The 21,780-nt window shown below is 43.2% G+C and overlaps 1 protein-coding gene across 1 annotated transcript in view; it reads left to right on the plus strand.

Annotated features, from left to right (window-relative positions):
• The first annotated feature begins 2,854 nt into the window (after nt 1-2,854).
• Nucleotides 2,855-21,780, plus strand: part of LOC120045880 (potassium voltage-gated channel subfamily KQT member 5-like) — a 176,154-nt gene continuing 157,228 nt past the window's right edge. The window contains exon 1 of the mRNA XM_038990810.1: nt 2,855-3,189. Within this exon, the coding sequence (XP_038846738.1) occupies nt 2,855-3,189 (335 nt within the window). The remainder of the gene's footprint in view (nt 3,190-21,780) is intronic.

Here is a 21,780-nt window from a genome sequence, read left to right on the forward strand (position 1 = left end):
GTGTGTGTGTGTGTGTGTGTGTGTGTGTGTGTGTGTGTGTGTGTGTGAGAGAGAGAGAGAGAGAGAGAGAGAGAGAAGCATGCAGAGCAGAGCAGAGCAGAATTAGGGCTATACCTGCTAGTTACCAAAATCCAGCAAAGATTGTACAACCACCTAAAAGGAGGCGATGCCCACACATTCCACCCCAAAGTCCTCACCTACAGAGAGATGAACCTAGAGAAGAGTCCCCTCAGTCAGCTGGTTCTGGGGATCTGTTCACAAACACAAACAGACCCCACAGACCCAGGACAGTAACACATTTAGACCCAACCAAATTATGAGAAAGCAAAAAGATAACTATTTGACACACTGGATAGAATCAACCAAAAAACAGAGTAAATTGGAACGCTATCTGGCCCTAAACAAATAGTACACAGTGGCAGAATACCTGACCACTGTGACTGACCCTAAATTAAGAAAATCCTTGACTATGTACAGACTCAGTGAGCATGTACAGACTGGCTCTTGAAATATGACATGCTCTGTGCCCACTGCCCACAGAATTAGGTGGAAACTGAGCTACACTTCCTAACCTCTCTAATGTATGACCACATTAGAGACACATATTTCCCACAGATCAATAAAGAATTTGAAAACAAATCAAACATTGATGAACTCCCATATCTGTTAGGCGAAATACCACAGTGTGCAGTCACAGCAGCAAGATTTGTGGCCCGTTGCCATGAGAAAAGGGCAACCAGTGGAGCACAAACATAGTACATATCACCTATATTTATCTGTTTATAAATATGAATAATAACTACTTGCACATTGTTACAACACTGTACATAGCCAAGAAAATAACATTTGAAATGTCTATTTTCTCTTAAAACTTGTTTACTAATGTTTCCCTTGTTAATATCCCTTTTGTTTATTGTCTATTCCATTTGCTTTGGGAATGTTTCCCATGCCAATAAATCCCTTTGAATTGAGAGAGAGCGAGATCTTATTGGAGATGAGGTCTCTCAGTCTCTGTGTTAACAAAATAAGGAGGCTTTTAGAGAGCAATTAGATAAATTGATTGTGAGGTTTTAATTTCTTAATAAGCAAGCTGTCAGAAATGTAACTAGAGGCACCCCACTGGTGCTTCCCTGGGTATAGATAACAGATTTGTGTTAAATAGTTTATATATAGGCTACATATAGGCCTTCAGTACATGACTGCCTTTTAGAGCTAATGGGGGTTGCTCTGTAGTTGCTTTACATACAGCATCTGCATTGTCTGCAGTACTGTATAACATAGGCCTTGAAACGTTTAGATTTTTTAGGTCTGTCTATGGTTTATTTTTTTTCAGAATGAATATTATTTCACAAACATTTCCCTGCCCTGACACAGTCCATGTGCAATTGAAACGTTTTTCAATGAGAGTGTAGGCTATACCCACTCAATTCAATGTGAAATCAACAAATGCCACCATGACATTGGATTTAGGTTAGAAGTTGGGTGGGGAAAAAATACAAAATTCCCTTAGGTTGATGACTTTTTGCAAATCCAATCCACTTTCCATCAACGTCATCACATTGAATTTTGGTTGTTGAAATGACCTGGAAAAAACGTTGATTCAACAAGTTTTTGCCCAGGGGGTAGTTTGTTTTATCCCGCTGCATAGGCCTAATAGGCTACAATGTATAATGTGTGTGTGTGTGTGTGTGTGTTTCACTTGAGATCACGTGGTCGGACAGAACCCCTGTTGCCTGTGAAGAGTGTGACCTAGAGTCACAAGCGCAAAAATATCAAATAAACGTATTTACATAAACGAAAAATGAGGACAGAAAATCGTATTTGAAACGAAAGTAAACGAAAATGGACACCAGACCGACGACACTTTGGCCACGGATGAATCTCGTTGTAATTGTCAATGCCCATATTCAGCGCTACAAGAGAGTCTACAGTCCGACAACCTGGGACATCGTGAGTAGGAGGGAGGACAGTGTTGAACTGGATTTACCCGATGTGTATATCACCCGATGTGTATATCTGCTTTTGACGCGAGTTAGTTTCTTGTTTTGGATGACCGCTTATTCACCGGCCTTTAAAATTGAAGTGCAAAAGCCTATACCCAATTAATTGGATCTCATTCCATAGGAGCCCGTTGATATTTTAGAGGTGAGGTCGCAGTGAGTGATTATATCGAGACAGTGTCTCATAATACAGATTATTATACTTATCCTGAATAGATTTTCCTCAGCACTGCACATGCATGTCACCCGGCTCTGCTGAAGCTTCACATCGATTCTCTGGTAGCCATGGGCTCTCTAATGCCACATACTTGGTTTCTGAGTGATTAAACATTCTAGACAACCGCCGTGCCATGATTGAAGACGCGCGCATTGAGAACCAAACAAAGTGGCACAATTCGGAAAGCAAGCTCGCACCTGGTTCAGAAACATCAATCTTCTTGTCTGTCTGTGAAAATCCTGAGCCGCGTGGATATTACATATCGAAGTCAGAGAAAGAGAAGGGGGGAGGGAGTTAGTGTCGGGTGATTTCCTCCCCTCGCCAAATGTCTGTCCGGGAGTCGTTGACACTCCTTCATAACCCTGCTCTTTCGCGCCTCACGCAGATGGCCAAAGCGCCGTGGGCACATAAGTCTCCAAACCCCAGAATTCTACTTACCGCACCGAACCCCAGTAGACAGACCACCGAGATAGAGGATGAGACCATAAAATAGCGTAGTGTTAATTGTAGTTATTTCAATGAATTCATGATTATAGCCGTATGGTTTTCTTTCCTACACCTTTGTGCAAACTCATCTACACTCTATGTGCACGTCCCCGGTACTAGCTGCACACCCCCAGCCGGCGTTGGTGATGCCATGCCCCGCAACCACAGCGATGAGGCCGGTACTGGGCTCTGGATGAAAACCTCCCCAGGGCGTCGGGCTCAGGACTACGGGTTGAAAGATGTGGAGTCTGGACGGAGGATGATGAACAACGCGGTTCGAGTCGGAGACAGGATGCTTTCACTGGGCCCTGCAGGTGCAGACGGCGCGGAGAGGCAAAAGGGCGCCCGGATGAGTTTGCTCGGGAAGCCGCTCATCTACAGCGCGCAGAGCGGGCGCAGGAATGTGCGCTACCGGCGTATGCAGAATTACCTCTACAATGTGCTGGAGAGACCCAGGGCATGGGCGTTCATCTACCACGCCTTCGTGTGAGTATACGAGCTGTTATCATGTAATCTAAACAGATTTAAACAGTACTTTTATGGCAGAGTACTAAATCAGTCACCTGTTGCTGGGAATTCTTCCAGCGCACAAAGCTACATAGGGGAAAGGGAATGATTAGAGGTTTTGTCCAGGTGAAGTGTAGGCTACCAGAACCACACTGTAAAAAAAAATGGAACCAGTTACTTAATAATAATTAGTTGAAACAACTAAATATAACCTTTATTTAACTAGGCAAGTCAGTTAAGAATTTTATTTTATTTACAATGACAGCCTACCCCAGAAGACGCTGGGCCAATTGTGGACCGCCCTATGGGACTCCCAATTATGGCCAGATGTGATACAGCCTGGAATCGAACCAGGGACTATAGTGAAGCCTCTTGCACTGAGATGCAGTGCCTTAGACCACTGCGCCACTCGGGGTGTTTTTTATTTTTTTTACAGTGCAAATGAATCATATAAATCATATTGGTGTGTGTGTGTCCAAGTGCCTTGTCTGGATTGTTTCATTGTAACAGTTGGATGCTGCTGTTGTAGAGTAGTGCCATACGAGTATGTTTACATGCACACTAATCACGCGATATTAAACTGATTATGGTAGTAGGCCACGTATGGTGTTAGTCATGTAAACACCTTACTCTGCTCATCTTAAATCGGCGTAAAGTCATAATTGAAGTAAGCATACGCCGATTGAAACACCTGGTTTTCTGAGCAATCTTTCAAATGATTAGGACATGTAAACGGCTTAATCAGATTTCCAGTGGTGTATTTAATCTGCGCATGTGCCAGCACCATATGTTGCATTCACGTCTCCATTTCAATCAACAATCAAAGTACAAAAATAGGACTAAATCATATCCAACTTTATTTAAAGTGCATTTAAAGTTTTTTTGGGGTTGAGATAGAGATTTGAATCCAACGTATCAATTATTGATTTGTAGACAAACTGGAATTAAATACAGACTAAATGGCACAGATGGAACTATCTAAGCAGAAGATAAATTTCCCTCAAATGTTGATATTTGGTTGCGTTGACAACCAAACACAATTCAATATCACTTTTGAAATACAATAAATAGCCTATGAACTTGTGAACAAGTTCACAAATTATATGTTGGAGTCACGTCTTCAACTCAACCAAAAATATAAGTTAAAGAATGGGATTAAGCCAGTGGCTCAGATGGAACTATCGAAGCAGTAGATACATCTCCTTAAAATGTTGACATTTGGTTGCATTGTCAACCAAACACAATTCAATATTACTATTGTAATACAGTAAATAGCCTAAAGTTAAGGCTATCTCGCAAACTAATGTAACATTCAACCTTAGAATGAGTAACACATCCATGGCCACATTTTGAGGTTACTGCAACTATAAATGTTTTATGTAATCACATAAAGTGTGCATGTTCAAGATAGCATGCATAGGTCATCGCAGATCTGTGGAGATCTTCACAATTGCTGTAATAATCTGTGCAGAATCTCGAACGGCATTGATACTTTTAATGTAATCTCAACAGCAATCCAGGTCATTTGGTTCTGCTATTAGATAAATCATAGTGATAACACATGAATCTTGATAGGCTACCCATACTCCTTGCACCGGCCAAACGCTACATCACACCCACGGACGTTAGTTTCTTCTCTGCAATGAGTGTGGCTCTGAGTACCTCCCTGACGATTTGTAGAATGGAAATCCATTCCAGACGGTCTGATTGGTCCCAGAAACCGATGGGTTGGGCCAGAGACAGAACACGAGGGTAAAGCTGCGTTTTGATAATTCGTCATTGGCTTTGATACTCTGATTGGTCAGAGATGATCCAATCTCTGATTACTTTGTTTTGTACAACACCCCTCATTTTGACGTAACCACAAACGACTTCAATAATAACAGTCTCAGACTGAAGTACACCATATATACAAAAGTATGTGGACACCCCTTCAAATTAGTGGATTCGGCTATTTTAGCCACACCCGTTGCTGACAGGTGTATAACATTTAATACACAGCCATGCAATCTCAATCGACAAACATTGACAGTAGAATGGCCTTACTGAAGAGCTCAGTGATTTTCGACGTGGAACCGTCAGAGGATGCCACCTTTCCAACAAGTCAGTTCATCAAATTTCTGCCCTGCTAGAACTGCCCGGTCAACTGAAAGTGCTGTTATTGTGAAGTGGAAACGTCTAGGAGCAATAACGGCTCAGCTGTGAAGTGGTAGGCCACACAAGCTCACAGAATGGGAAGGCCGAGTTCTGAAGCGCGTAGCTTGTAAAAATCGTCTGTCCTGTGTTGCAACACTCACTACCGGGTTCCAAACTGCCTCTGGAAGCAACGTCAGCACAAGAACTGTTTGTCGGGAGCTTCATGAAATGGGTTTCCATGGCCGAGCAGTGCCAACTGTAAAGTTTGGTGGAGGAGGAATAATGGTCTGTGGCTGTTTTTCATGTTTCGGGCTAGGATCCTTAGTTCCAGTGAAGGGAAATCTTAATGCTACAGCATACAATGACATTGTAGACGATTCTGTGCTTCCAACTCTGTGTTTCAGCATGACAATGCCCCTATGCACAAAGTGAGGTCCATACAGAAATGGTTTGTCGTTGTGGTAAAAGGTTTATTTTGATTGCCGATTTTCTGCATTTATCAAACTCCCATCAGGAAGCCTGATTTCAGATGTGTCCATGTAAACAGGACTATTAGGGTAATCATTCTTCTTGCTAAGCATGTAAACGTTTAAATCAAACTATTATTGTGTGCACATAACCGTACTCGGTACAGTTCGGGTTGAGAAATCCTATTTTATGTTATCGGACTCCTTTAGTCAAAGTTAGAGATCTAATTTCTCATCATGGGATCTGAAACAGTAAATTACATTATAGGTAGACTCAGTAGGTTGGGTGGTAGGTAGCCTAGTGGTTAGAGTATTGGGCCAGTAACTGAAAGGTTTCTGTGGGGCGGCGTGGGGCGGCAGGGTAGCCTAGTGGTTAGAGCGTTGGACTAGTAACCGAAAGGTTGCAAGTTCAAATCCCCGAGGTGACAAGGTACAAATCTGTCGTTCTGCCCCTGAACAGGCAGTTAACCCACTGTTCCTAGGCCGTCATTGAAAAATAAGAATTTGTTCTTAACTGACTTGCCTAGTTAAATATAAAAAAGGTAAATTTGTAAGTCGCTCTGGATAAGAGCGTCTGCTAAATGACTTAAATGTAAATGTTTCTGGTTTGAATACCTGAGCCGACAAGGTCAAAATCTGTTGATGTGCCCTTAACAAGGTACTTAATCCTAAAATAGCCTTTTTCCTTGTGGGGACCAGTGAAATGTCCCCACTTATCCACATTTCCGTTGATTAAGTATCCTTGTGAGGACTTCTGGTCCCCACAAGGATAGCAAAACCAAACAAAAACACGCATACATGAGACAGGATCAATGCTTGTCCAATTCCCATCAGTTGCAGACTCAAAGTTAACACACACACACACACGCACACGCACACGCACACACACACACACACACACACACACACACACACACACACACACACACACACACACACACACTTGTGCAGACTTTTTATTTGATTTAAGTTAAAATAGTCTCCTAACACTGCAGCTGATTCGTGGCCGTGGAGTGTAGGGAGGAGTATGTGAAGGAGGTAATGGAGCTGTCAGGTTGGGTAAGATTGGGGACGGCGAGGGGCTGTGAAGCAGGATGTTGATGGTTTATTTGTTAAGGCAGGACAGCAGGGTCACCGGGGTTAAGTCCTTACATCTGCCCTGACCACAACACAACAAGTGGCGTTTATTCATTGATGCCAAGGGAAGCCAGGCTTCCTCCAAAAAATAACCAACATACTAAGTAATTTTTCTTTCATTTCTCTGTGTTTCATAAATTTCCTTCAATTCACAAGAGGCTGAATGTGTCTCCCGGAGAAAGCATCCAAGCGAACGGAACAGCGCCCGTCTGTCTCTGTATGTGTAGCCTATCTATGCTGTCGGGTCAAAAAGAGTATGACATTGTTGCAGACGTAACACTGGATGCTAGGGAAGCCAGCGAGCATTTCGCCTCCCTTGATAAATAAAAAAATAAATAATAACCAATCAGCGTTGAGCTAAACTGAGTGAGCTCAGCTGTGAATGGTCCTGGCGCACCAAACAAAAGTGTCAAGGGAAGCCAGTTTGGATTTGGCTTCACACCAATCACATTACATTAGAAGCCAAATGTCATTGACAGAAAACTTGAATTGTTGCATCTCGTTGTGTCGTTGTCCTCCAGTGGCCAGTTAGCTAGCTAAAATCATCCCTTTCCTAAATAAGCTATGGATGGAGATAGGGATTTGGACTTTTTTGATAATTTTTTATTATTTTACTGCAAGTTCAACATGTAGCTAGATTTAGTTGGCTGGCTAATGTTAACGAGCTGGCCTGGCGCATTATTTGCCTATGAAAGGAAGTCAGTCTAGCGTCAAGCATTTTAGCCAGGTAGCCTAGGACAACAAAAACTAACAGCTTGTACTGGATGGCAGAGTCATAGACCATTCAGGCAACAGAAAAGAGGATGGCATTGGCGTTTCTCTACAAGTAGGGTGAGTCAACATGTTTTTGCTACTTGCATGTGCGTGTGCACACAAACACTACTACTGCTATTCTCTCTTCCGGGATGCCTACAAGGCCCTCCCCCGCCCTCCCTTTGGAAAATCAGATCACGACTCCATTTTTCCCCTCCCTTCCTATAGGCAGAAACTCAAACAGGAAGTACCCGTGCTAAGTTCTATTCAACGCTCGTCTGACCGATCGGAATCCATGCTTCAAGATTGTTTTGATCACACGGACTGGGATATGTTAACATTGATGTATACATGGACACGGTGACTGAGTTCATCAGGAAGTGTATAGGGGATGTTGTTCCCTCTGTGACTATTAAAACCTACCCAAACCAGAAACTGTGGATAGATGGCAGCATTCGCGCTAAACTGAAAGCGCAAACCACCGCATTTAACCATGGCAAGGTGACTGGGAATATGGTTGAATACAAACAGTGTCATTTTTCCCTCCGTAAGGCAATAAAACAGGCAAAACGTCAGTACAGAGACAAAGTGGAGTTGCAATTCAACGACTCAGACATGAGACGTATGTGGCAGGGTATACAGACAATCACTGACTACAAAGGGAAAACCAGCCACATCGTGGACACCGACGTCTTCCTCTCAGACAAGCTAAACACCTTCTTCGCCTGCTTGGAGGATAACACAGTGCCATCAACTTGGCCCGGTCCCAAGGACTGTGGGCTATTGTTCTCCGTGGCTGACGTGAGTAAGACATTTAAGCGTGTTCACCTTCGCAAGGCTGCAGGCCCAGACGGCATCCCTAGCCGCGTCCTCAGAGCATGTGCAGACCAGCTGGCTGGAGTGTTTACGGACATATTCAATCTCTCCCTATCCCAGTCTGCTGTCCCGTCTTGCTTCAAGATGTCCACCATTGTTCCTGTACCCAAGAAAGCAAAGGTAACTAAACTAAATGACTATCGCCCCATAGCACTCACTTCTGCCATCATGAAGTGCGCTGAGAGGCTAGTTAGGGATCATATCACCTCTACCTTAAATGACTCTCGAGACCCACTTCAATTTTGCTTACCGCCACAATAGATCCACAGATGATGCAATCACCATTGCACTGCACACTGCCCTATCCCACCTAGACAAGAGGAATACCTATGTTAGAATGCTGTTCATTGACTACAGCTCAGCCTTCAACACCATAGTACCCTCCAAGCTCATCATCAAGCTCGGGGCCCTGGGTTTGAACCCCGCTCTGCGCAACAGGGTCCTGGACTTCCTGACGGGCCGCCCCCAGGTGGTGAAGGTAGGAAACAACACCTCTACTTCACTGATCCTCAACACAGGGGCCCCACAAGGGTACATACTCAGCCCCCTCCTGTCCTCCCTGTTCACCCAATGACTGCGTGGCACACATGCCTCCAACTCAATCAAGTTTGCAGAAGACACAACCATAGTAGGCCTGATTACCAACAATGACGAGACAGCCTACAGGGAGGTGAGTGTTGCCAGGAAAATAACCTCTCCCTCAACGTCAACAAAACGAAGGAGCTGATCGTGGACTTCAGGAAAAAGCAGAGGGAGTACGCGCCTATCCACATTGACGGGACTGCAGTGGAGAAGGTGGAAAACATACACATCACTGACGATCTGAAATGGTCCACCCACACAGACAGTGTGGTGAAGAAGGCGCAACAGCACAACTTAGACTGAATAATTTTGGCTAGGCCCCTAAGACCCTCAAATGTTTACAGCTGCACAATTGAGAGCATCCTGTCAGGCTGTATCACCGCCTGGTAGGGCAACTGCACCGCTTGCAACCGCAGGGCTCTCCAGAGGGTGGTGCGGTCTTCCCAACGCATCACCGGGGGCACAATTCCTGCCCTCCAGGCCACCTACAGCACCCGTCACAGGAAGGACAAAAAGATCACGAAGGACATCAACCACCCGAGCTACGGCCTGTTCACCCCGCTATCATCCAGAAGGTGAGGTCAGTACAGATATATCAAAGCTAGGACCGAGAGTAAAAAACTGCTTCTATCTCAAGGCCATCAGACTGTTAAATAGCCATCACTAGCCGGCTACCACCTGGTTACTCAACCTGGCACCTATATACATAGACATGGAATCACTGGTCACTTTAATAATGGAACACTAGACACTTTAAACATTTTTACATACGGCTTTACTAATATAATATGTATATACTGTATTCTATTTTACTGTATTTTAGTCAATGCCACTCCAACATTGCTCGTCCTACTATTTCTACATTTCTTAATTCTATTATTTTACTTCTAGATTTGTGTGTATTGTTGTGAATTGTTAAATATTACTGCACTGTTGGAGCTAAGAATACAAGCACTTCACTACACCCGCAATAACGCTAAATATGTGTATGTGACCAATACAATTTGATTTGACACACCACACACACACACACACACACACACACACACACACACACACACACACACACACACACACACACACACACACACACACACACACACACACACACACACACACACACACACACACATCATATTTAGTTTACGTTGATTGGACTAAAACGTTTTTAGTTGTCACTGTGTTAGACTAAGCATAGGTGATTAGATGATGTTGAAATGCTGAAGTTGAAATGGTGCTGGAATTGTGGAGTCAGCGCCTGTTTTCTTTGCGACTTGCGGTAACTCTAAATCAATAGTTGTTAAATGTCAGAAACATTAACTTGCTTGACCATGCTGTAGGTCATGTAACTGTTTGTTACATGCAATATGTTTTGTGGACTTCACTGCACAGATGTTGCTCTCTTTATTCTGCCACTGTGTCTTCTTATTGTCTCGGCTTTAGGCCTATATATCACGGTGTCAAGGCATATGAACTAACAGGTTCTAGAGCAAACAACGCAATTATCACAACACATAATCTGGCATGGTTTCCATGGTGATTGTACCCACACACCGCTACTGAGCCTCACAATGCACCACAAGAGATGGACACACATGCAGTTCATTCGGAAAGTATTCAGACCCCTTGACTTTTCCCACATTTTTTACGTTACAACCCTATTCTAAAATGGATTAAATAAACAATGTTCCTCATCAATCTACACACAATAACCCATAATGACAAAACAACAACAGGTTGTTAGAAATTGTAGCTAATTTATTAAAAGTAAAAAATGAATATCTTATTCAGTGAGGGAAAAAAGTATTTGATCCCCTGCTGATTTTGTACGTTTGCCCATTGACAAATAAATTATCAGTCTATAATTTTAATGGTAGGTTTATTTGAACAGTGAGAGACAGAATAACAACAAAAAAATCCAGAAAAATGCATGTCAAAAATTTTATAAATTGATTTGCATTTTAATGAGGGAAATAAGTATTTGACCCCTCTGCAAAACATGACTTAGTACTTGGTGGCAAAACCCTTGTTGGCAATCACAGAGGTCAGACGTTTCTTGTAGTTGGTCACCAGGTTTGCACCCATCTCAGGAGGGATTTTGTCCCACGCTTCTTTGCAGATCTTCTCCAAGTCATTAAGGTTTCGAGGCTGACGTTTGGCAACTCAAACCTTCAGCTCCCTCCACAGATTTTCTATGGGATTAAGGTCTGGAGACTGGCTAGGCCACTCCAGGACTTTAATGTGCTTCTTCTTGAGCCACTGCTTTGTTGCCTTGGCCATGTGTTTTGGGTCATTTTCAATGCCCTGGCTGAGGGAAGGAGGTTCTCACCCAAGATTTGACGGTACATGGCCCCGTCCATCGTCCCTTTGATGCGGTGAAGTTGTCCTGTCCCCTTAGCAGAAAAACACCAAAAGCATAATGTTTCCACCTCCATGTTTGACGGTGGGGGTGGTGTTCTTGGCGTCATAGGCAGCATTCCTCTTCCTCCAAACACGGCGAGTTGAGTTGATGCAAAAGAGCTCCATTTTGGTCTCATCTGACCACAACACTTTCACCCAGTTGTCCTCTGAATCATTCAGATGTTCATTGGCAAACTTCAGACGGGCATGTATATGTGCTTTCTTGAGCAGGGGGACCTTGCAGGCGCTGCAGGATTTCAGTCCTTCACGGCGTAGTGTGTTACCAATAGTTTTCTTGGTGACTATGGTCCCAGCTGTCTTGAGATCATTGACAAGATCCTCCCGTGTAGTTCTGGGCTGATTCCTCACCGTTATCATGATCATTGCAACTCCACGAGGTGAGATCTTGCATGGAGCCCCAGGCCCGAGGGAGATTGACAGTTCTTTTATGTTTCTTCCATTTGCGAATAATCGCACCAACTGTTGTCACCTTCTCACCAAGCTGCTTGGCGATGGTCTTGTAGCCCATTCCAGCCTGGAGAGCTCTTTGGTCTTGGCCATGGTGGAGAGTTTGGAATCTGATTGATTGATTGCTTCTGTGGACAGGTGTCTTTTATACAGGTAACAAACTGAGATTAGGAGCACTCACTTTAAGAGTGTGCTCCTAATCTCAGCTCGTTACCTGTATAAAAGACACCTGGGAGCCAGAAATCTTTCTGATTGAGAGGGGGTCAAATACTTATTTCCCTCCTTAAAATGCAAATCAATTTATAAAATTTTTGACATGCGTTTTTCTGGATTTTTTTGTTGTTATTCTGTCTCTCACTGTTCAAATAAACCTACCATTAAAATTATAGACTGATCATTTCAGTGGGCAAACGTACAAAATCAGCAGGGGATCAAATACTTTTTTCCCTCACTGTAAGTATTCAGACCCTTTGCTATGAGAGTCAAAACTGAGCTCAGGTGCATCCTGTTTCCATTGATCATCCTTGAGATGTTTCTACAACTTGATTGGAGATAGAAGAACCTTCTAGAAGGACAACCATCTCTGCAGCACTCCACCAATCAGGCCTTTATGGTAGAGTGGCCAGACGGAAGCCACTCCTCAGTAAAAGGCACATGGCAACCCACTTGGAGTGTGTCAAAAGGCACCTAAAGACTCTCAGACCATGAGAAACAAGATTCCCTGGTCTGATGAAACCAAGATTGAACTCTTTGCCCTGAATGCCACGTGTCATGGCTGGAGGAAACCTGGCACCATCCCTACGGTGAAGCATGTTGGTGGCAGCATCATGCTGTGTGGATGTTTTTCAGTGGCAGGGACATAGAGACTAGTCAGGATCGAGGGAAAGATGAACGGAGCTGTAGTATCTGTGATCTACATCTGTTTATATTAGTTACAATGCTGTTACTAAGCAGTAATGTGTTACGGCAGTGTTACGTTACTACATCTAATAGTTAATGCACATGCACACTATTGTGCCGGGGGCTGGAGAGCACGAGAGTTTTTGACTAAACAAAACTAACTGTACTCCCATCTCCTGCCTGATCATTTCTCCACAACACAAATATTACAGGAGCAAAGTACAGAGAGGTCCTTGATGAAAACTTGCTCCAAAGCGCTCAGAACCTCAGACTGGGGCGAAGGTTGACCTTCCAACAGGACAACGACCCTAAGCACACAGTCAAGACAACGCAGGAGTGGCTTCGGGACAAGTCTCTGAATGTCCTTGAGTGGCCCAGCCAGAGCCCAGACTTGAAAACGTTCAAACAATTCAGTAGAGACCTGAAAATAGCTGTGCAGCGACACTCCCCATCCAATCCTACAGAGCTTGAGAGGATCTGCAGAGGAAAACGGGAGAAACTCCCCAAATACAGGTGTGCCATGCATGTAGCGTCATACCCAAGAAGACTCAAGGCTGTAATCGCTGCCAAAGGTGGTTCAACAAAGTACTGAGTAAAGGGTCTGAATACTTATGTAAATGTAATATTTTTTATACATTTGCAAAAAAAAAAAAAAACTATTTTTGCTTTGTCATTATGAGGTATTGTGTGTAGATTGATCAGGGGGAAAAACGATTTAATCAATTTTAGAATAAGGCTGTAAGTGTAACGTCTGATTCCAGCTTACTCTCAAACACGTAGATCCCCTGAACACAGCTCACTCTCCAGATCCCAATCACCTGAATTCTGATCACCTGTTTACACACCTGTATGTCATTATCACACACTATTTAGTTCAGTTCTTTGCACCCCATCATTGTGAGGTATTGTTTGTTTTGTGACACTTCAATTCGGAGCTCTGTTTTTCCCGTAATTTAATCCTCCTGTGTATGACAGTTTTTGACTGCTTCACTAACGACACCTTTTGCCTATTCCCTGCCTGTACCTTAGCCTATCAGATGTCCTGTTATCAACCTATTGCCTGTTTTCCTGTACGATGTTATTAGCCTTTTCCCTGCCTGTACTGTTGCCTTGTTGCCTGTTGCCTTGTTGGACCCCCTGTGTATGACCTTCTGCCTGCCCCTGGACCCAGCTACCTGCCTCCTCCTGTGGTCGTGTACAATAAACACCTGCTGCGCCCTGCGCTTGAAACCAGCTCTCTGTCTCCCATCGTGTTCATTACAGTAACCTAACAAAAATGTGGAACATTTAAGGTGTCTGAATACTTTCCGAATGCACTGTATCATATTTATTATTGACTTGTATAATCCATTTGAAATCAATCAAAGTTTGAAAACCTAGGCCTATATGTATTGTCTATTTTTTGTTGAATCCTTGGCCGAATTCAAACAATAGCTGTGGATTACTTCCAAAATACTACACTGCTCAAAAAAATGAAGGGAACACTTAAACAACACAATGTAACTCCAAGTCAATCACACTTCTGTGAAATCAAAATGTCCACTTAGGAAGCAACACTGATTGACAATAAATTTCACATGCTGTTGTGCAAATGGAATAGACAACAGGTGGAAATGATAGGCAATTAGCAAGACACCCCCAATAAAGGAGTGGTTCTGCAGGTTGTGACCACAGACCACTTCTCAGTTCCTATGCTTCCTGGCTGATGTTTTGGTCACTTTTGAATGCTGGCGGTGCTTTCACTCTAGTGGTAGCATGAGACGGAGTCTACAACCCACACAAGTGGCTCAGGTAGTGCAGCTCATCCAGGATGGCACATCAATGCGAGCTGTGGCAAGAAGGTTTGCTGTGTCTGTCAGCGTAGTGTCCAGAGCATGGAGGCGCTACCAGGAGACATGCCAGTACATCAGGAGAGGTGGAGGAGGCCGTAGGAGGGCAACAACCCAGCAGCAGGACCGCTACCTCCGCCTTTGTGCAAAGAGGAGCAGGAGGAGCACTGCCAGAGCCCTGCAAAATGACCTCCAGCAGGCCACAAATGTGCATGTGTCTGCTCAAACGGTCAGAAACAGACTCCATGAGGGTGGTATGAGGGCCCGACGTCCACAGGTGGGGGTTGTGCTTACAGCCCAACACCGTGCAGGACGTTTGGCATTTGCCAGAAAACACCAAGATTGGCAAATTCGCCACTGGCGACCTGTGCTCTTCACAGATGAAAGCAGGTTCACACTGAGCACGTGACAGACGTGACAGAGTCTGGAGACGCCGTGGAGAACGTTCTGCTGCCTGCAACATCCTCCAGCATGACCGGTTTGGCGGTGGGTCAGTCATGGTGTGGGGTGGCATTTCTTTGGGGGGCCGCACAGCCCTCCATGTGCTCGCCAGAGGAAGCCTGACTGCCATTAGGTACCGAGATGAGATCCTCAGACCCCTTGTGAGACCATATGCTGGTGCGGTTGGCCCTGGGTTCCTCCTAATGCAAGACAATGCTAGACCTCATGTGGCTGGAGTGTGTCAGCAGTTCCTGCAAGAGGAAGGCATTGATGCTATGGACTGGCCCGCCCGTTCCCCAGACCTGAATCCAATTGAGCACATCTGGGACATCATGTCTCGCTCCATCCACCAACGCCACGTTGCACCACAGACTGTCCAGGAGTTGGCGGATGCTTTAGTCCAGGTCTGGGAGGAGATCCCTCAGGAGACCATCCGCCACCTCATCAGGAGCATGCCCAGGTGTTGTAGGGAGGTCATACAGGCACGTGGAGGCCACACACACTACTGAGCCTCATTTTGACTTGTTTTAAGGACATTACATCAAAGTTGGATCAGCCTGTAGTGTGGTTTTCCACTTTAATTTTGAATGTGACTCCAAATCCAGACCTCCATGGGTTGATAAATTTGATTTCCATTGATAATATTTGTGTGATTTTGTTGTCAGCACATTCAACTATGTAAAGAAAAAAGTATTTAATAAGAATATTTCATTCATTCAGATCTAGGATGTGTTATTTTAGTGTTCCCTATATTTTTTTGAGCAGTGTATATTGGCCTAAATAGTATCTCTGATGAGCGATTAACCGAAATGTGAGGTTATTTTTCATTTTTTAAACAAGGGGTTCGCAATCTTTTTCACTCTGTGTCCCCCTTCCAGCATTGGGGAACATCCCGCGACCCCCCCTGCTCGTGCGAGCACACGCCATGTCTATTTCTATGGGCACACCATTGGTGGAGAGGTTTAAAGCCTATTTCCTGAAATTCTACACATTTTGTCATGGGTGCAAAGAAATGTTGCAGTTTTAAAGCTAATTTTCTTGCACTTCTATACATTTTGCAATGTCTAATGTGTATTCATGTCCTATTTGAGTGACAAAAAAATTACAATGATATCGATGAGCAATTTTTTGGGGGGGGGCTGACATGGACTAGTTGATCTGGACATTTCTGACAAGTTATAATAACTCTCTAAGGTATGCAATGACTAACATGACAAGAGGAACTGATGATACACCACCAAATTTCAAAATTGTGCATTCTACTATTACAACTTTCAAGAGTAAGTTTAAAGCCGGACTGTATTCCTTTAAAAAAAAAATATATATATATATATATATATATATATATATATATATATATATATATATATATATATATATATATGTATTTATTATTATTTTTGTTTGGGGGGGCACTCCTTCTGATGTAGTTTTTCAAATGTAAAAAAGCCATACTTTTATGACTGCTGAATACCAACTATTAATCACTTAGATCATGTATTTTCAGGTAGAGATACCTCGCGAAGCAACAGCTGCTCTCTATATCACCTCACGATTGCACACTCTTCTCGCTTCCGTAGTAGCAGTCGTAAAAGAAGCACAGACCGGACAAGTATATGCGCAATGGATTGTGGTCATTGTAGGTAACTACCACATCTTATGTTGAATATTGACCTGTTGGAAACTACAACTCCCTATTACATCACACAGCTCAGTCTGGATCTGATTTATCTCTAGAGGAACTGTGTGATGTGCGCATTGAGCTCACAGAAAGTAAAAAAAAAACGAAATGGAATTAAAATAATTGAATCGACATCGGCCAATTAGTTGTTTAAAACAGTGGTTCCCAAACTGTGGGGTGGACCAAATTTGGCAGTATGTCCAAACGGCCTCACAACCGCAGACCATGTGTATGGGGTCTTGTGGGCGAGCGATTTGCTGATGTCAACGTTGTGAACAGAGTGCCCCATGGTGGTGGTGGGGTTATGGTATGGGCAGGCATATGCTACGGACAATGAACACAATTGCATGTTATCGATGGCAATTTGAATGCTCAGAGATACCGTGACCAGATCCTGAGTTCCATTGTGAGGCCTAATGAATTGATTTCAATTGACTGATTTATTTTTATACAACAGGTGGGTCTAATCCTGAATGCTGATTGGTTAAAACCTTGCTGACTGTCTCTCAGACACATTTTGCAACATTGTTTCAATATTCAAATTCGATCTCCAGCTGTCTCATGGTAATGAACGTGTAGGGAGTAGGGAAGAGACAGAGAGGCAGGCAGCGTTTTTCAACCAGTCGTAATCATGAATCAGCTGCCATAATTTGTATGGATATATACAAAGAAATGTAAACTGAAAAAAGGTAAAACGAAACAAAGTGCAGCTAGTTTGTTGTCTTTCCAGCTTCAGTTTGAAATGATTGTGTTAGCTATGTTGTTGGCTAGGTCCTCTGAACAACAGAGCTTTTCTTTCAAAAACAAGGACATTTTTAAGTGACCGAAAACCTTTTAACGGTAGTGTATGTCTCAAGATAGAAAGAGAGCGATGTGGGCACAGGTAGGAAGCTCTCTGAGAATGGTCCTGTATAAATGTTATGAGCTTGTGGGTGCCAAGGTGAGTGCTTAACTTACTCTGGATAGTAGTTGACCATAGATACCTTCCATGTGCAACTTCACTCCAGGCTTATTCCCCTCAACCCCACTAAGCCTGTGTGGATTTCCCTGAGTTGTTGATATCTGAGGTTCTGGTCCAACCACTCTAGCATGAATCCAATAAAGACCAGGCCCTACCCTTGCCAAATAGTGCTCCCTTATTGAATCAATAATGACATTACAATCCAATCTCGTAATGTGCTGCTGTGTGTTTGAGTAATCAGATTTGCTGAGCCGGGACAGAACCACCAATTTGCATCATGTGCTAGCCTAGGAACCAAAGTTAGTTTCCACTGACTTATCGTGTGTGTGTGTGTGCGTGCGTGTTTGCGTGTGTATTTGTGATGAAGAGCCAGTTTGTACTAAGCTTACGCAGCAGCGATAATTGGATTGTGTTGCTCACTTTTCAGCTAAGTGCGTCAGCACAATTCATTCAAGAGCCTCTGCGGTGCATTGATAGGTAACACAACTCATCTTGATGGTACTCTGACATTACGTCCGTTGACGTTACCTCAACGCTAACCTCATTTACACAGTAACTCAGTTAGATTTCCACTCCTTTTGGTGTCACCGGTCTCACAGACAACTATATACAACCCACATACACATAAAACACCCAGTGTTTTGGTCCACCGTTAAAAGGTACATATGGAGACGGGTGTTGGCAGGTACCCAATGGAAAAAGTAGGCAGTAGAATCCAGACAGATAGGATGTTGTGAGAGAGAAAGAGAGAGGGGGGGGAGAAAGGATGAGAGAGAGGTGGATGGAGGCACATAAACAGTGTGACAGTGTGTATTCCAGTACGAGTATGAATGGGCAGAGAGAGGCATTAGATGAACAGGACACTGTTTGATCCTTTACTGGGCTCTGTGACACAACACAGTCACCACATCACTGCTGAGCTTCTTCTTTAATTTGTGCCCAGAGAGAGAGAGAGAGCGGGAGAGAGAGAGAGCGAGGAAGAGAAGGAAGGGGAGAGAGTCTGGTGCCTGTGATTAAGAATGTGATGGTTATCTCATTATCTCTAAACGATCTCCTTATCCACCAACCCTAATGCACATATGCACAGACACCCGCTCACCTACGCAAGCACCCCATCTCCCTTGACACATCTCTTAAATGTAAAATCCTTTTCTGAAAGCCCTTTCATAATGATATAGTCTTGTATACTTCTTATGAAAAGTAAGCCAGACAGGTTTTTAGTGTCTAAAATACCTCTGAAGTAAGCAAAGAAGGTGCTTTAAAGGGATTAAAGGGATCTTTAATTGTCCCCATATAGGAGAATTCACTGAAAATAACTACTTTTGGTTCCAAGTGGAACCCTTTCACTAAAAACAAGGTTCTACATGGAATCCTTTCACCACTTAAAGTAGGGGGGTGTACGTTTAAACGTTAAAATGTTTAAATGAAATTGGGATCATTAACATTAAGAAAATTCCCTAACCAAAAACCTGTTATTTGTTTTCTTCATATAATGTAAATAACAGTGCAGTTATCACAAAACATATTATTTGACATGTTATAGCCTAACTAGACGATAGATTATAGAGGCTTGGGGAAAATTGGGTACTTGAAAGGTAGACTATGCGATATAAAGTAGATTCAGAAAGTAAACAGCATATTGGGTCAATTAACGCAACAACTAAGAGCTTTTAAGCACGAGGCTCATTTTCTCCACTGTTTTGGTGCCCTGGAACTCTATACCTCAATGGCTAGCACCCTGTGAACCCGTGCTCATGCGCAGATACTGTGTGTGACTGTGTGAGAGTGAAGTTTTGATCATTTCATTTCGAGATACAAATTTTGATTGCTGATAAATAGGCCTAGTGCACGGTTCTGACTCTGTCTGCCTGGTGGCCGACCTGCACCCCTCTCTCTCCGTGCTCGCTTGCTACGCTATGAAAGACGCGGGTGTTTGTGTTCTCTGAAGTACGGCAACTAATCAGTCTCCTCGGTTCCAAAAATTCTGACTCTTAAGAGTGAATACTTAGGAGTGACACTTGACACTCAGAAATGAGTCAACATCGGGGGTCGACGTGCAAGGAGTTGCGGAATCAATTATTTTGGAGTCGACTCTCCACCACTATATCATCGTCGTTAACAGTTGGAAAAATGGCAGAGAAAGGCAAACGACAGCAGTGAAGTCCTGCATGGCAATACTGAGAGAAAATACTATTGCTATTTTTTAAAACAAGCCATAGAAGGTTGGTTGAAATTTCAGTTTAATCCACTAGAAAAGACAAAACAAATAATACAACAAATATTATGGTTAAACTCAAATATACTAATTGATTAAAAAAATTTAAGGAATGGAAAAGTTATCTTTATAATCTTTGTAGGACTGGTGGAGAGTTGTCGCACATGCAGCTAACAAAAATATATGGAAATGTCGGCTCTACCCAAAATTACAACTAATTGCAGCATTATCGCAAAAATAGAAGAGGCAAGTGGAAGGAGGACAAAGTAAGAAACTTGTCTGCCTGCATTACAGACCAAAATTGGTTAAAGAAAATTGTGATAAATAAAAAAGTATACCAGTTTCATTTATGGACCAAAAAATGTACAGCTGTGTCATATAGATTGCAAAATAGTTGGGAAGAGATTTTCGATGTACCGATTCCATGGCACATGGTTTATGAACTGATACACAAAACGACACCGGATTCAAAACTTAACATTTTTCTATTTAAATTATTATACAAAATTCTTGCAACCAATAGAATGTTATATATACAGTATGTGGGATACAACCATGCCAGCTATGCAGATTTTACTGCGAAGAGACAGAATCATTAGATCATTTGTTTTGGTACTGTAAATGGTTCCTCAATTACAAGTTTAGAGCTTATGCTGCAACAGTTTGTGGTAGATGGTGGCAGACGGTGGTAAATTGCATCATTCTGTCATTGCGCCACGCTATCACAAGGGGGTGTTAGAATGCTGATCTATCGGTAGTCTAAACTGTGGCACAAATTGGGGTATTTTTCACACCGAGCTGAGCTATTAGACTATCCTTGGGTAAATTCATGGAGGTGTGAAGGTTTTCGTCCGAGATTCTCTCTCCTCTGGCACTAGAACCCTGCATCAGATCAAACAATTATTAACTGGTGGGTGGTCCCGGAGTTGAGATAGAACTTGTGTCGAGGCACAGATCTGGGGAAAGGTACCAAAAAATGTCTGCAGCATTGAAGGTCCCCAAGAACACAGTGGCCTCCATCATTCTTAAATGAAAGAAGTTTGGAACCACCATGACTCCCTAGAGCTGTAAATACAATGGCTCAATTACACTTGACATGTGGACTGACGATTTTCAAAAAATAGGCAAGTGGGCTTTCGGTTTCTCTCCCTCTAAAAACAGAAAGCAATAATTCTAAATAAACTTACTGGCTTTATTTACCACAGTGTGAAAGAGTGATATCCCCTCTGTATAAAGTGAGTTTCTGAAACTCAGAGTCCTTCTTTGCTGATGAGAAGAAGAAACTGAAAGAAAGACAGTCCAGCAAGGACAGGGAGGGGATAAAGGTTGCCCATATTTTCAAGACCTGAGCTACTTAATTCATTTTATTTATGAAATGTACTAGTTTATTTATGCAATTTAATATATAGTGCATTCAGAAAGTATTCAGACCCCTTGACTTTTTCCACATTTCCACAAACTCCAAGCGGGCTGTCATGTGCCTTTTACTGAGGAGTGGCTTCCGTCTGGCCACTCTACCATAAAGGCCTGATTGGTGGAGTGTAGCAGAGATTGTTGTCTATCTGGAAGGTTCTCCCATCTCCACAGAGGAACTCTGGAGCTCTGTCAGAGTGACCATCCTGTCACCTCCCTGACCAAGGCCCTTCTTCCCCGATTGCTCAGTTTGGCCAGGCAGCCAGCTCTAGGGAGTCTTGGTGGTTCCAAACTCCTTCCATTTAAGAATG

This window comes from Salvelinus namaycush, chromosome 4, assembly GCF_016432855.1.
Source record: "Salvelinus namaycush isolate Seneca chromosome 4, SaNama_1.0, whole genome shotgun sequence".
Taxonomy (NCBI): domain Eukaryota; kingdom Metazoa; phylum Chordata; class Actinopteri; order Salmoniformes; family Salmonidae; genus Salvelinus; species Salvelinus namaycush.